Source organism: Pleurodeles waltl, chromosome 4_1, assembly GCF_031143425.1.
Source record: "Pleurodeles waltl isolate 20211129_DDA chromosome 4_1, aPleWal1.hap1.20221129, whole genome shotgun sequence".
Lineage (NCBI taxonomy): Eukaryota > Metazoa > Chordata > Amphibia > Caudata > Salamandridae > Pleurodeles > Pleurodeles waltl.
This window is the reverse complement of record NC_090442.1, coordinates 61,974,342-61,986,565: the sequence shown is the minus strand read 5'-3', so window position 1 is coordinate 61,986,565 and position 12,224 is coordinate 61,974,342. Positions and strand designations below refer to the sequence as shown.

General features: G+C 46.3%; 1 protein-coding gene across 1 annotated transcript in view; it reads right to left on the bottom strand.

Annotated features, from left to right (window-relative positions):
- SZT2 (SZT2 subunit of KICSTOR complex) overlaps positions 1–12,224 on the bottom strand; it is a 606,663-nt gene that overhangs the window by 28,528 nt on the left and 565,911 nt on the right. Inside the window, exon 68 of the mRNA XM_069227802.1 lies at positions 9,028–9,093. Coding sequence (XP_069083903.1) covers positions 9,028–9,093 — 66 coding nt within the window. The remainder of the gene's footprint in view (positions 1–9,027; positions 9,094–12,224) is intronic.

Below are 12,224 nucleotides of genomic sequence, written 5' to 3'. Positions count from 1 at the left end.
CTAGCACATGCATTTAGAACGGCTTCCGTGTTCACTTACTATTAAGTCATAGTAGAGGCATATTTGTTCATGCATATATGCCCTCACTTGTAATATAATGCATCCTGTCTTACGGCAGTAAGGCCTGCTGTAGGGGTGAATATTGCAGACAGTGTTAAGGGACATCATTGTGTTTTCACTTTCTGAAGCACCTTGTCACGCACCCTGCAGTGGCAGTCTGCATGCGATTGGTGCTGGGTCCCTTACAGTGGCACAAGTTATGCTGCAGCTCTAAGTACCAGATGTCCTGGGTACCAGATGTACCATTTACTAGGGACTTACTGAGGTGCTAAAGGCCTGGCCACTTGAGGATCAAGTGACCAGGGGTCTTGTTTAGGGGGGGAGGAACCCAGAGCACCTCAGTCACAATTGCATCAAAACCCAGGCAAAAAGTGGAGAGGTACTGCAACCAGAACCCAGCTTCCTACAGGATCTAGATGTAATTTCTTTTTGGTATGACACTTGTCAGATGAACTTTGGGTATTTTGGTGGTGTTCTACTTTTCTGTGGCAAGCTCACCCTCAGTAGCCAGTCATCTAGGTACAGGAATACAGAAACTCCCAAACTCTGAAGATGGGCAGCAACCACCAACATTGTTTTCCTGGACATCGGAGGGGCACTTGTGAGGCTGACAGGGGGCACGTAAAATTGCAAATGCTCCTGGCCCTTTTGAACTGAAGGTAAAGCCCGTGGGACTGCAGAATGATTATGTGAAAATAAGTCTACTGCAAATCCAAGAACACTAGCCAGTCTCCCTGGTCTAGAGCCGCTAACACCTAGATCAACGTGAGTATTTTGAATTTGTCCTTCCTCAGAAAGCCGCTGAGGGTCCTGAGATCCAAGATAGACCTGAGGTCCCCAGCCTCTTTCAAGACAAAGAAAGAGTGGGACTAACAACCCCTGTCTTTCTCAGAGTCTAGTGCCCTATCTACAGTAGCCTTGAAGAGTAGCAGGTGCGCCTTCTGATCCATGTTGGACGGGCATTCTGCTGAAATTCTTTCTGGTGTCGGAGGTATATTAGGTAGGGAGGAAAGAAATGGTATGATGCAGTCTGTTTAAACAATTTGCAAGAATCCTGGTCGAAGGTGATGGTTCGTCAACCTGGGATGAAGTGGCAGATACCCCCTCAACTGTTTGGGTATGCACCGCTGAGGGCAACTAAAGCAATTTGTTAGCCACTGTAGCAGGGGAAGAGGAGTTGGAGGATCCCTGATGACCATGCGACGTCTGCTGGATCTACGGCTGTGACCCTGAAAGGACTGGATGGCCTGCTGCATCACCTGCTGGGAAAGCTGTCTCTGTTTATATTCCAACCCTCTGGTGGGGTAATAGTTTGGCACGAGTCAACAGCCCCAACAAGCACGCTGTATCTCGGCTGTCTTTAAAGCGTTCCAAAGTGGAGTCTGCCTTCTGTCCAATGAGGTGAGACCAATAAAGGGCATGTCCGTTACAGAAGCCTAGACTTCACCAGAGAATCTGGTGGACCTCATCCAGGTTTGTCTACAAAGGACAAACACGATACAGTCTGCCCTGCCAAAGCGGTCAGTAGTATTCAAGTCAGTGTGTATAACATACGTAGCTGCCTCCTGCCCACTGTATATCATCTGTGCCACAGAGGCCCTTAGATTCTCCAGGACTGCTGGCAACAGCACACTAGGGCAGGCATTTATCGGCCCAACAGACAGACTGCGTTTATGGATCGCAGTGCCAAGTCACCAGAGAAAAACATGTTTGACAAACGCATCAAGACTTTTGGATACTCCATCTGGCGGATTGGGTAGAAATTAGCTAGGGCTCACCTTACTGGTAGAGTCCTGTGCAATAAAACTCTCTGGAGTAAGGTGCTTGGTGAGACAATCCAAATCACCGGGCACTATTGTATAATGTCTGGCCACCAGCCAGCTAACAGGCAGAGAAGACAGTGGTTTTGACTAGGTATCCATGAGAGTGCCTGCGCAAGTATCACTAAATGGGAGCAAGAGCTCAAATGCTGCTGGCCAGGCTGTAGAACTTCAGTCAAAACATTTGTTTTCGCCTCAGTAGAGGGCAGCTGTAATTCTAATTTTTGTACCTCAGCCGCCCTCCAAATCACCACTGCGAATGAGCCACTTTCTTTTGCTGGTGGCTCATATGGCGAGTCAAGCTGTGTTTCAGGGGAGATATCAAGCCCTCTGATGTTTGGAAAATCAAGGTATAAGGCAGTGCAAGTAGAGATGAACAAGTCATCTTCATCAGCAGGAGTATCCTTCAGTGAATCCTGCTGAGGCACAGGATAAAAGGGGGTTGGGAGGGCTTGGGGGAGAGGGCAGAGGATCTAAAAGTGATTATTTTTCTCTAGAATGAGGAGTTGCCAGATGAACACTGTTTTTACAGCATGAGTTGCCTGATGGACACTGTGGGGGTCATTACAACTTTGGCGGGCGGCTACTGCCGCCCGCCAAGCTGTAACCGCCGGGCAGCCGCACTCCCGCAGTGCCCATTTGGACATCCCCGCTGGGCCGGCGGGCGGAAACCAAGTTTCCGCCCGCCGGCCCAGCGCGGATGTGGGCTGCAACATGGGAGCTGTCTCCAAATGGAGCTGGCGGTGTTGTGGCCGTGTGACGGGTGCAGTTGTGGCCGTGTGACGGGTGCAGTTGCACCCGTCGCGCTTTTCACTGTCTGCATAGCAGACAGTGGAAAGCCGCATGGGGCCCTGCCAGGGGGCCCCACAACTCCCCGTACCGCCAGCCTTTTCCTGGCAGTTCAGACCGCCAGAAAAAGGCTGGCGGTCGGGGACTCGTAATCCCTTGGGCAGCGCTGCTAGCAGTGCTGCCCAGGCGGATTATCACCGCCGGGGCAAATCTGGCGGAATATCGCCGGCTCCGGCGGAAGCGCCACGGTCGAAATAGGCCAGGAAGCACTGCCAGCCTGTTGGCAGTGCTTCCGTCATTTTAGCCCCACCTGTGTTTTTACAGCATGAGTTTCCCAAAGTGCTGTATTTGAACTGGGTTGAAAGTAGCTTGTCCTTTATGTTTTTGAGACTAGAGCAATAGCCTTAGGATCAGAAAGGTGTGCATTTATTTCTATTTAAGGTGCTCCTCCGAATGATCAAATTATTGAACCTTTTTAAGGCAGTGAATAAACCAGGCAACTATGGGGCCTAACAATCTGGTTGTTCTAACATGAAAGGCAGGTGAAGTAAGGGCCACCTTCCAATATCATCAGATATGGGAAATAGCAGTTTTAAGGACTAAGGGCTAAAAGCTCCTTTATGAGAATGAGTTCAAGTTCAGTTACTTTTGCGATGGAGCATTGTAGTGTCCAAATAATACTGAGCCAAATCAGAAGGAACAAGGATTGTGAAGAACCAATGTAAAACTGTGACACACAGACACAAATATTAGGTACCAAGTAGTAGCAAGAATAAGGACACGATGCATAGGTCTTGATGGTGGCATAACAAAGGCAAATAGAAACAGCTGGAAAAAATCAAATCTTAATTTATTAAACAACATCGATGACTGACAACCTTAACCCAACTAAAGAAAATAACGAAATAAACTTCATCAGGTCACTTCAAGCTGCACATATGAGATTAAAAGCAAACACCCCTGTGAGAGAGGACGATACTGAGCATTGTCAAATGGACACCAACAAACATAAGAGTCGAATATCCCAACAGGACACCCCAGTGGGCTCATAACCCCAATCTGAGGTGGACTCAGTGAAAAGCAAGAAGAGAATCCAGTCAGTGAAAGAGATGCCATACACTTCATATGAGGTGCACTGCTGTGAGACCACTCAGCTGTTTCTCAGGACAATCTGTAATTCTTCCTTTTGTCACCCTTCACCCACTAACCCTCTGACACCAACTAACCATGCTGGAAAAGCTGAAACCCCAGATAAGCAGCAGTGATGCCTCAAGAGGGACTGGCCTCTCTGCCATTTACCACCCAGATGCAGAAGCGAGGACTTGAGATGACAGAAGTGAAAAGAAACAAAACAAAGCAGGATGGAGGAAAGTATCAGACGAGACTCAATATCAGCAGCGACTGAAAGGGGGAGTAAGACAAAGGGAAACGGGCTACGAACGGAAATGTGTTTATCCATCTATTCAATACTTAAAAGACCATCAAGTGTTCAGTTCAGATCACCAATTTTGCCCCATCACTAACTCACAGGCCAAATGTTTCATCACCACTACCTTCACTTAACTAACACACATAACATTACCAACCACAACAATCATGACAACATTGACCAGGTCTCCTTGAACACTCATTCCAATACTGAGCAAATCTCAATAATGAAATGTGTAATGGCCTATCTGGTGACTATACTACTACCCCTTTATGACAAATTACCAAAATGGAGAAGATCAGCCTGAAGCATGCAGGGTGCTAAATTCTCATTTTACAGAATTACAGAAATTGACTATATACCTTCTTCACAAAAATCCAATAATTTTAATTGGAAATAAATCTCACCCTGGTTGGAATTCTAGGGGGTTTAGGGGTATGTGTGTGTGTATGCCACTAACAACTACATCTTACAGTTCCGAAAACTAGAAATTGTACAAATAAATAAAACAGAAAAACATAATGCGTTAAAGGGGAAAACAAACAACAGCAATAGTCTTTTTTTCTAACAACTAAGAAAGAAAGGAGTAGAAAAGGATGAGGTCAAAAAAGTGAAAAGAAACAAAGGATAATGAGGGAAAAGGAGTGAGGGCCGCCAGCATTGGTAGAATAGGTGGGAGAAGCAAAGAGATGATCTCATCACCATGTAGAAGGGAGCAGCTGCACCTCGTATTATAGATCTTGTATACATTCCTACTTTTACAGAGGCCAAAGTGTGACAAATTTGAACACAGTTTAGAAGGGGTTTCAGAAGCAATGTCAAAGCCATCCCAACTCAGACAGGAAGCGAGAGGGTGATGATGGATCTGTGGAAGGAAAATCCTATCTTCTAGAAAGGCTGCCGTTAAAGGTAACTTGTAAGGAAATGCCTCCTTGGCATGGTTACCCCCTGACTTTTTGCCTTTGCTGATGCCAAGTTATGATTGGAAGTGTGCTGGGACCCTGCTAACCAGGCACCAGCACCAGTGATCTTTCCCTAAACTGTACCTTTGTTTCCACAATTGGCACAGCCCTGGCACTCAGATAAGTCCCTTGTAAATGGTACCCGTGGTACCAAGGGCCCTGATGCCAGCGAAGGTCTCTAAGGGCTGCAGCCACCCTGGGGACCCCTCACTCAGCACCTGCACACTGCCTCACAGTTTGTGTGTGCTGGTGGGGAGAAAAAGACTAAGTCGACATGACACTTCCCTCAGGGTGCAATGCCAACCTCACACTGCCTGTGGCATAGGTAAGTCACCCCTCTAGCAGGCCTCACAGCCCTAAGGCAGGGTGCACTATACCACAGGTGAGGGCATATGTGCATGAGCACTTTGCCCCTACAGTGTCTAAGCAAAACCTTAGACATTGTAAGTGCAGGGTAGCCATAAGAGTATATGGTCTGGGAGTTTGTCAAACATGAACTCCACAGTTCCATAATGGCTACACTGAAATCTGGGAAGTTTGGTATCAAACATCTCAGCACAATAAATGCAATTTATTGTAAAATGCACCCAGAGGGCATCTTAGAGATGCCCCCTGAATAGCAATCAGGGTTAGGCTGACCAGTTTCTGCCAGCCTGCCACAACCAGACGATTTGCTGGAAACATGGGGAGAGTGCATTTGTCACTCTGTGGCCAGGAACAAAGCCTGTACTGGGTGGAGGTGCTTCTCACCTCCCCCTGCAGGAACTGTAACACCTGTTGGGTGAGCCTCAAAGGCTAACCCCTTTTGTTACAGCGCCACACGGCATCCCAGCTAGTAGAGATTCCCGCCCCTCTGGCCACTGCCCCCACTTTTGGCAGCAAGGCTGGAGGAGATAATGAGAAAAACAAGGAGGAGTCACGCACCAGTCAGGACAGCCCCTAAGGTGTCCTGAGCGGAGGTGACCCCTGCCTTTAGAAATCCTCCATCTTAAGTTTGGAGGATTCCGCCAATAGGATTAGGGATGTGCCCCCCTCCCCTCAGGGAGGAGGCACAAAGAGGGTGTAGCCACCCTCAAGGACAGTAGCAATTGGCTACTGCCCTGCCAGACCTAAACACACCCCTAAATTTAGTATTTAGGGGCACCCAAGAACCCAGGAAATCAGATTCCTGCAACCTGAACAAAGAAGAAGGACTGTTGACCTACAAGCCCTGCAGAGAAGACGACAACTGCTTTGGCCCCAGCCATACCGGCCTGTCTCCTGACTCGAAAACCTGCAATCAGCGACGCATCCGACAGGGACCAGTGACCTCTGAAGCCTCAGAGGACTGCCCTGAACCAAAGGACCAAGAAACTCCTGTGAGCAGCGGCTCTGCTCAACTTCAACAACAACTTTCTTGCAACTTTAAAGGACTTCACTCTTCCTGCCGGAAGCGTGAGACTTCACCCTCTGCACCAGACGCCCCCGGCTCGAGATCCAGAGAACAAACACCACAGGGAGTAGTCCCAGGCGAGTGCGACTTCGTGAGTAGCCCAAGATGACCCCCCGGAACCCCACAGCGACGCGTGCAGAGAGAATCCAGAGCCTCCCCCTGACCGCGACTGCCTGTAACAAGGGACCCAACGCCTGGACCAAGCACTGCACTCGCAGCCCCCAGGATCAGAACAAACTGAACCTCAGTGCAGGAGTGACCACCAGGCGACCCTCTACCTAGCCCAGTTGGTGGCTGGCCTGAGAAGCCATTCTGTGCCCTGCCTGGACCACCAAAGTGACCCCGGGGTCCCTCCATTGATTTCTATTAAAAACCCGACGCCTGCTTTGCGCACTGCACCCGGCTACCCCTGTGCCGCTGAGGGTGTATTTTGTGTGCCTACTTGTGTCCCCCCCAGTGCTCTACAAAACACCCCCTGGTCTGAACCCCCACCCCCCCAGAAACACAGGTACTCACCTGCTGGCAGACCGGAACCGGAGCACCCCTGTTCTCATAGGCACCTATGTGTTTTGGGCACTACTTTGCCCTCTGCATCTGACCGGCCCTGAGCTGCTGGTGTGGTAACTTTGGGGTTGCCCTGAACCCCCAAGGGTGGGCAGCCTATGCCCAGGAACTGAGACTTGTAAGTGTCTTACTTGCCTCACAATCTAACCAATACTTACCTCCCCCAGGAACTGTTGATTTTTGCAGTGTCTACTTTTAAAATAGCTTATTGCCATTTTAACAAAAATCGTATATGTTATTGCTCTAATTCAAAGTTCTTAACTTACCTGTGTGGAGTACCTTGCATTTTATGTATTTACTTCAAATCTTGAACTTGTGGTTCTAAAAATAAATTAAGAAAATATATTTTTCTATATAAAAACCTATTGGCCTGGAGTTAAGTCTTTGAGTGTGTGTTCCTCATTTATTGGCTGTGTGTGTACAACAAATGCTTACCACTACCCTCTGATAGGCCTACTGCTCAACTACACTACCACAAAATAGAGCATTAGAATTATCTCTTTTTGCCTCTATCTTACCTCTAAAGGGAACCCTTGGACTCTGTGCACACAATTTCTTACTTTGAAATAGTATATACAGAGCCAACTTCCTACATAACTTGTGTCTTATAATCATTACTTTGCGCATAAACTGCTCATCTTAAAAAAAGACACAAACAGCAATAAAAATGGAATGGAGGTAGAGCAGACGATCACTCAAAAATAATAAAACAAACAATGCTGAAATACTACTTCTGAAATTCAGATTCTTCAAACTAATTATAACATCTGCTTGGAGACCTGACGCAAGGATGCTCAAGCAACCGCATTATCTATGTCTACGAGAGGGACACCGTTCTGTAAGGCTGAAATCACTGCTCAACAGCTAGCGGACCAGGTCAGTTTTGAACGCGTTTATTCTTACCTGGTGGTAAACCATTAATGCACCAGTCCCTGGTGCAGGATCCACTAGTGAGCAAATCAACTCTTGGAGATTTAGGGTATCATTGTCAATGTATTTTGAATTATAGGAAGAAACTCCTTACAAGCCTTGTTGGCAGCACTCTTCTCTACAACGTACAGACGTAGCCGGAGCCGAGCACAGGTGGAATCAAAAATGGCAGGCACTTTACAAAAAATGCCCTTTGTTGCCAGGCAACCATTTTAATTCTGTGCCACCATAAATAAAGGTGAAAGTAGCTGAGGCTGCAGCTCTCTGACTGGTTCTAGTCAATCCAGATTAATGTTAGGTGACTTGAGATGTGATTTGTCTGGATCAGCATCTACAAGTTTCCTTGAAAGTTGAGATTCAATGTGCCAAAGATAAGGATCCACTGCAGGGCTTGGACGCGTTCCCACACTTCAGGATCAACCATAGCGCGTTGCACACACACATTCCAATACTTTCCAAACCACATCACATATTTCACTACTTACCTTGAAAATATCTCATACACAAGTGTGTCGCTCACATACGTTTTTATTCCATTTTGGACAGCACCACTTTAAATAGTTTACCAGACATGACATAGCATCAGAGACAATGCAACACTGACCAAACATGATGCACACACATTCCACCCAAAATGAAGCAAGCAACATACCCAATGTGCAACCATATAACATACACCCAATGCCCCATGACAGAGAAAAGATAGGTGCAGTTCCAGTTTAACAAAAGACTATACATTGAGGATAGGATATACAAAGGAGACTTACAAAATGCTTAGTGTCCTGGCCAAACAATCGCACAAGACAATAGAGAAGACAGGCCCACAAATAGAAAACCGAATCCCAAAGAGCAGCGTTTATCAGAGGTTACCGGCACCAGTAAAGAGGACAGAAAAAGCACTGAAGTTAATGAAAGTGATGTAGTAAGGCATCCAGCTGGAGGTAGAATGAACAAGACAAACACCAGGTGCCACCAGTAGCGATGATAGCGCAATGGCAGCAAGTGAACAAGGCAGACATAGCTGGCTGAAGGGGGACATACCGCAGACTCTGAGACGGAACTGGTTTCGGAGAGGCTCTTGGTACGAGCTCGAGAAGTGAGAGAGCCCTGATGGAGAAAGAAGATGCAAAAGGAATGGGAAAACAGAAATCACATTCAACAAACATCTAACACAGGCCTCTTCATTCTGACATGGGTGAGTGAGGGTCTTTTGGGTACAGCCGTGAACAGCACAGTGCAAGAAGACAAGGTATTCTTACAGTAGGCTGGTCCAGGGTTGCATTAGCCCAGGTAAGAAAACAAAGCCTGAAACAGGTGTCAGGTGTCTCAGCCTTGCGTAGAACATTGCGCACAACCTTGTCTCACCCAGAGTACAGGTGTGCTGTATTGGTACTGCAATCGTACACATTGACTCTGGACAATTACCATTGCTGCTCCCACAAAGTTACTAGGAATGCTGGATATTCTGCAATCATCAATAACCACTTGGCCCGAAATAGCACCTAAACCAAGCACCTTTCCTGCTTCTGAGTGAGCAGACCTGGTCTGAACAAGATCAGCTGCAGCTCAGCCAGGAGACTGGCTCACAAGCTGATCAGGCATGGAAGTTGCTCTGAAATCAACAATGCCTGCAGTTGAGCCAGAGTTAATTTCAGTTGTTGTCCTACTGATCTGTATTCTACTGTGCTTAAACTCTGCAGCATTTCATCTCTTCAAAGTACACACCTACCTATACTTCCCCTCTGCAGCCCTCCTCCCCCAGGCCCTTTGATCCTTCCTGTCAAATGAATAAACTCAGTCAAGCTACACTGCCTAAGAAGCTCACCTGCTCATGACTAAAACCAGGTAACCGAGACACAGCACAGGCTCTGCACTGAAAAGGGTGGGCTGGAGCTCTCCTTGGTATACACATCTTGTATACACGAGCACTGTATATATGTTTTATCAGCAGTCCCGATCCCGCATAATGGGCTTGTTACAGTTTGGCTCAGGGTCAGGTGGTAAAGAGCCCCAGAAGTTGTCTGAGGGGCCTTGGATGCAGCTTAAAACACTCTGTGCCTGACGCCGAAGGTCTCATAAGAATGCACAGATCTCTGATACCTCTCTGCTGGCCATATCGTGAATCTCACAAATTTGGGGGGATCTTATGTTAGCCCAGGCGGGCCCTGTATAACTAAGAGACATGCCTAGGCAATTACTGCTTGTCAACATGGTCAAAGAGAGAGCAAGTAGCTGTATCTAGGGGCAGTCTTGCTCTCGGATGACAACTCCAGAAATTCAGGAGATTCCCAGTCCAGAGGATTCGGAGCTTGTAGGCTCCAATCAATCGGAAGCACAAAAGTGGAATCGTTAGGGCACATCTGCATAATTACATCTTATTCAAGGCCCTGAGACTATTGTTGATTTGTTGATAGATTGAGAGAGAGTAGACTGTACCCTGGCCTGTTTAAAGGAGAGGCAGAAACACTGTGGTTGATGAGAAAAGGAACCTTATCCAGTGACACATTTTTAGGAAATTGAAATCCCAAGAGTAGGTCACTGATGCAAGTGAGTTGAGTTGCACCCTTCTTTCCATGAATGAGACAGGGAGAGATTAAAGAGTTCTCAAGGTGAGTTTAAAAATAACTACAGAATTGCAAGATCGGACAGTAATGAAAATGTCACTTACCCAGTGTACATCTGTTCGTGGCATTAGTCGCTGCAGATTCACATGTTGAGCACAGTCCGCTGCCTGGTGTTGGGCTCGGAGTATTACAAGTTGTTTTTCTTCGAAGAAATCTTTTTTGGTCACGGGACCGAAGGACTCCTCCCTCTTCGGCTCCATTGCGCATGGGCGTCGACTCCATCTTAGATTGTTTTCCCCGCAGAGGGTGAGGCTGGAGTTGTTTGCTATAAATAGTGCCCATGCAATGGAGTGAATACGTATGTACATAAAAAGTTTATAATAATTATTTACAAATGTACAAATGTTTAAGATTTAAGATTTACTTCTAAACGGCTACAGGCTTCCCGGGGAGGCGGGAGGGCACATGTGAATCTGCAGCGACTAATGCCACGAACAGATGTACACTGGGTAAGTGACATTTTCAGTTCGATGGCATATGTCGCTGCAGATACACATGTTGAGCATAGACTATAAAGCAGTTACCTCCCCTAAAAGCGGTGGTTTAGCCTGTAGGAGTTGAAGTAGTTTGGAATAATGTTCTTAGTACAGCTTGGCCCACTGTAGCTTGTTGTGCATTTAGTACATCTACACAGTAGTGTTTAGTAAATGTATGAGGCGTAGACCAGGTTGCAGCCTTACATATTTCGCTCATAGGAATGTTTCCTAGAAAGGCCATTGTAGCACCTTTCTTTCTGGTTGAGTGTGCCTTTGGTGTAATAGGCAATTCTCTCTTGGCTTTAAGATAGCATGTTTGAATACATCTGACTATCCATCTAGCAATGCCTTGTTTAGAGATTGGATTTCCTATGTGTGGTTTTTGAAAAGCTATGAACAGTTGTTTTGTTTTCCTGATTAACTTTGTTCTGTCAATCTAGTACATTAGTGCTCTTTTGATGTCTAATGTATGTAGTGCCCTTTCAGCCACGGAATCTGGCTGTGGGAAGAACACTGGTAATTCTACTGTTTGATTTAAATGGAATGGTGAGATTACTTTTGGTAGAAATTTTGGATTTGTTCTTAGAACTATTTTATTTTTGTGTATTTGAATAAATGGTTCTTGTATGGTAAATGCCTGTATTTCACTTACTCTTCTGAGGGATGTGATTGCAATGAGAAATGCGACTTTCCACGTTAAATATTGCATTTCACAGGAATGCATGGGTTCAAAAGGTGGACCCATGAGTCTTGTTAAGACGATGTTAAGGTTCCATGAAGGAACTGGTGGTGTTCTTGGTGGTATAATTCTTTTTAGTCCTTCCATGAATGCTTTAATAACTGGTATTCTAAATAGAGACGATGAATGAGTAGTTTGTAGGTAAGCAGATATTGCTGCGAGGTGTATTTTTATAGATGAAAAAGCGAGGGTTGCTTTTTGCAAATGTAGTAACTATCCCACTATGTCCTTTGTAGAGGCATGCAATGGTTGGATTTGATTGGTATGGCAGTAGCAAACAAATCTTTTCCACTTAGATGCATAGCAGTGTCTAGTGGAAGCTTTTCTAGCTTGTTTTATGACCTCCATACATTCTTGTGTGAGGTCTAAGTGTCCGAATTCTAGGATTTCAGGAGCCAA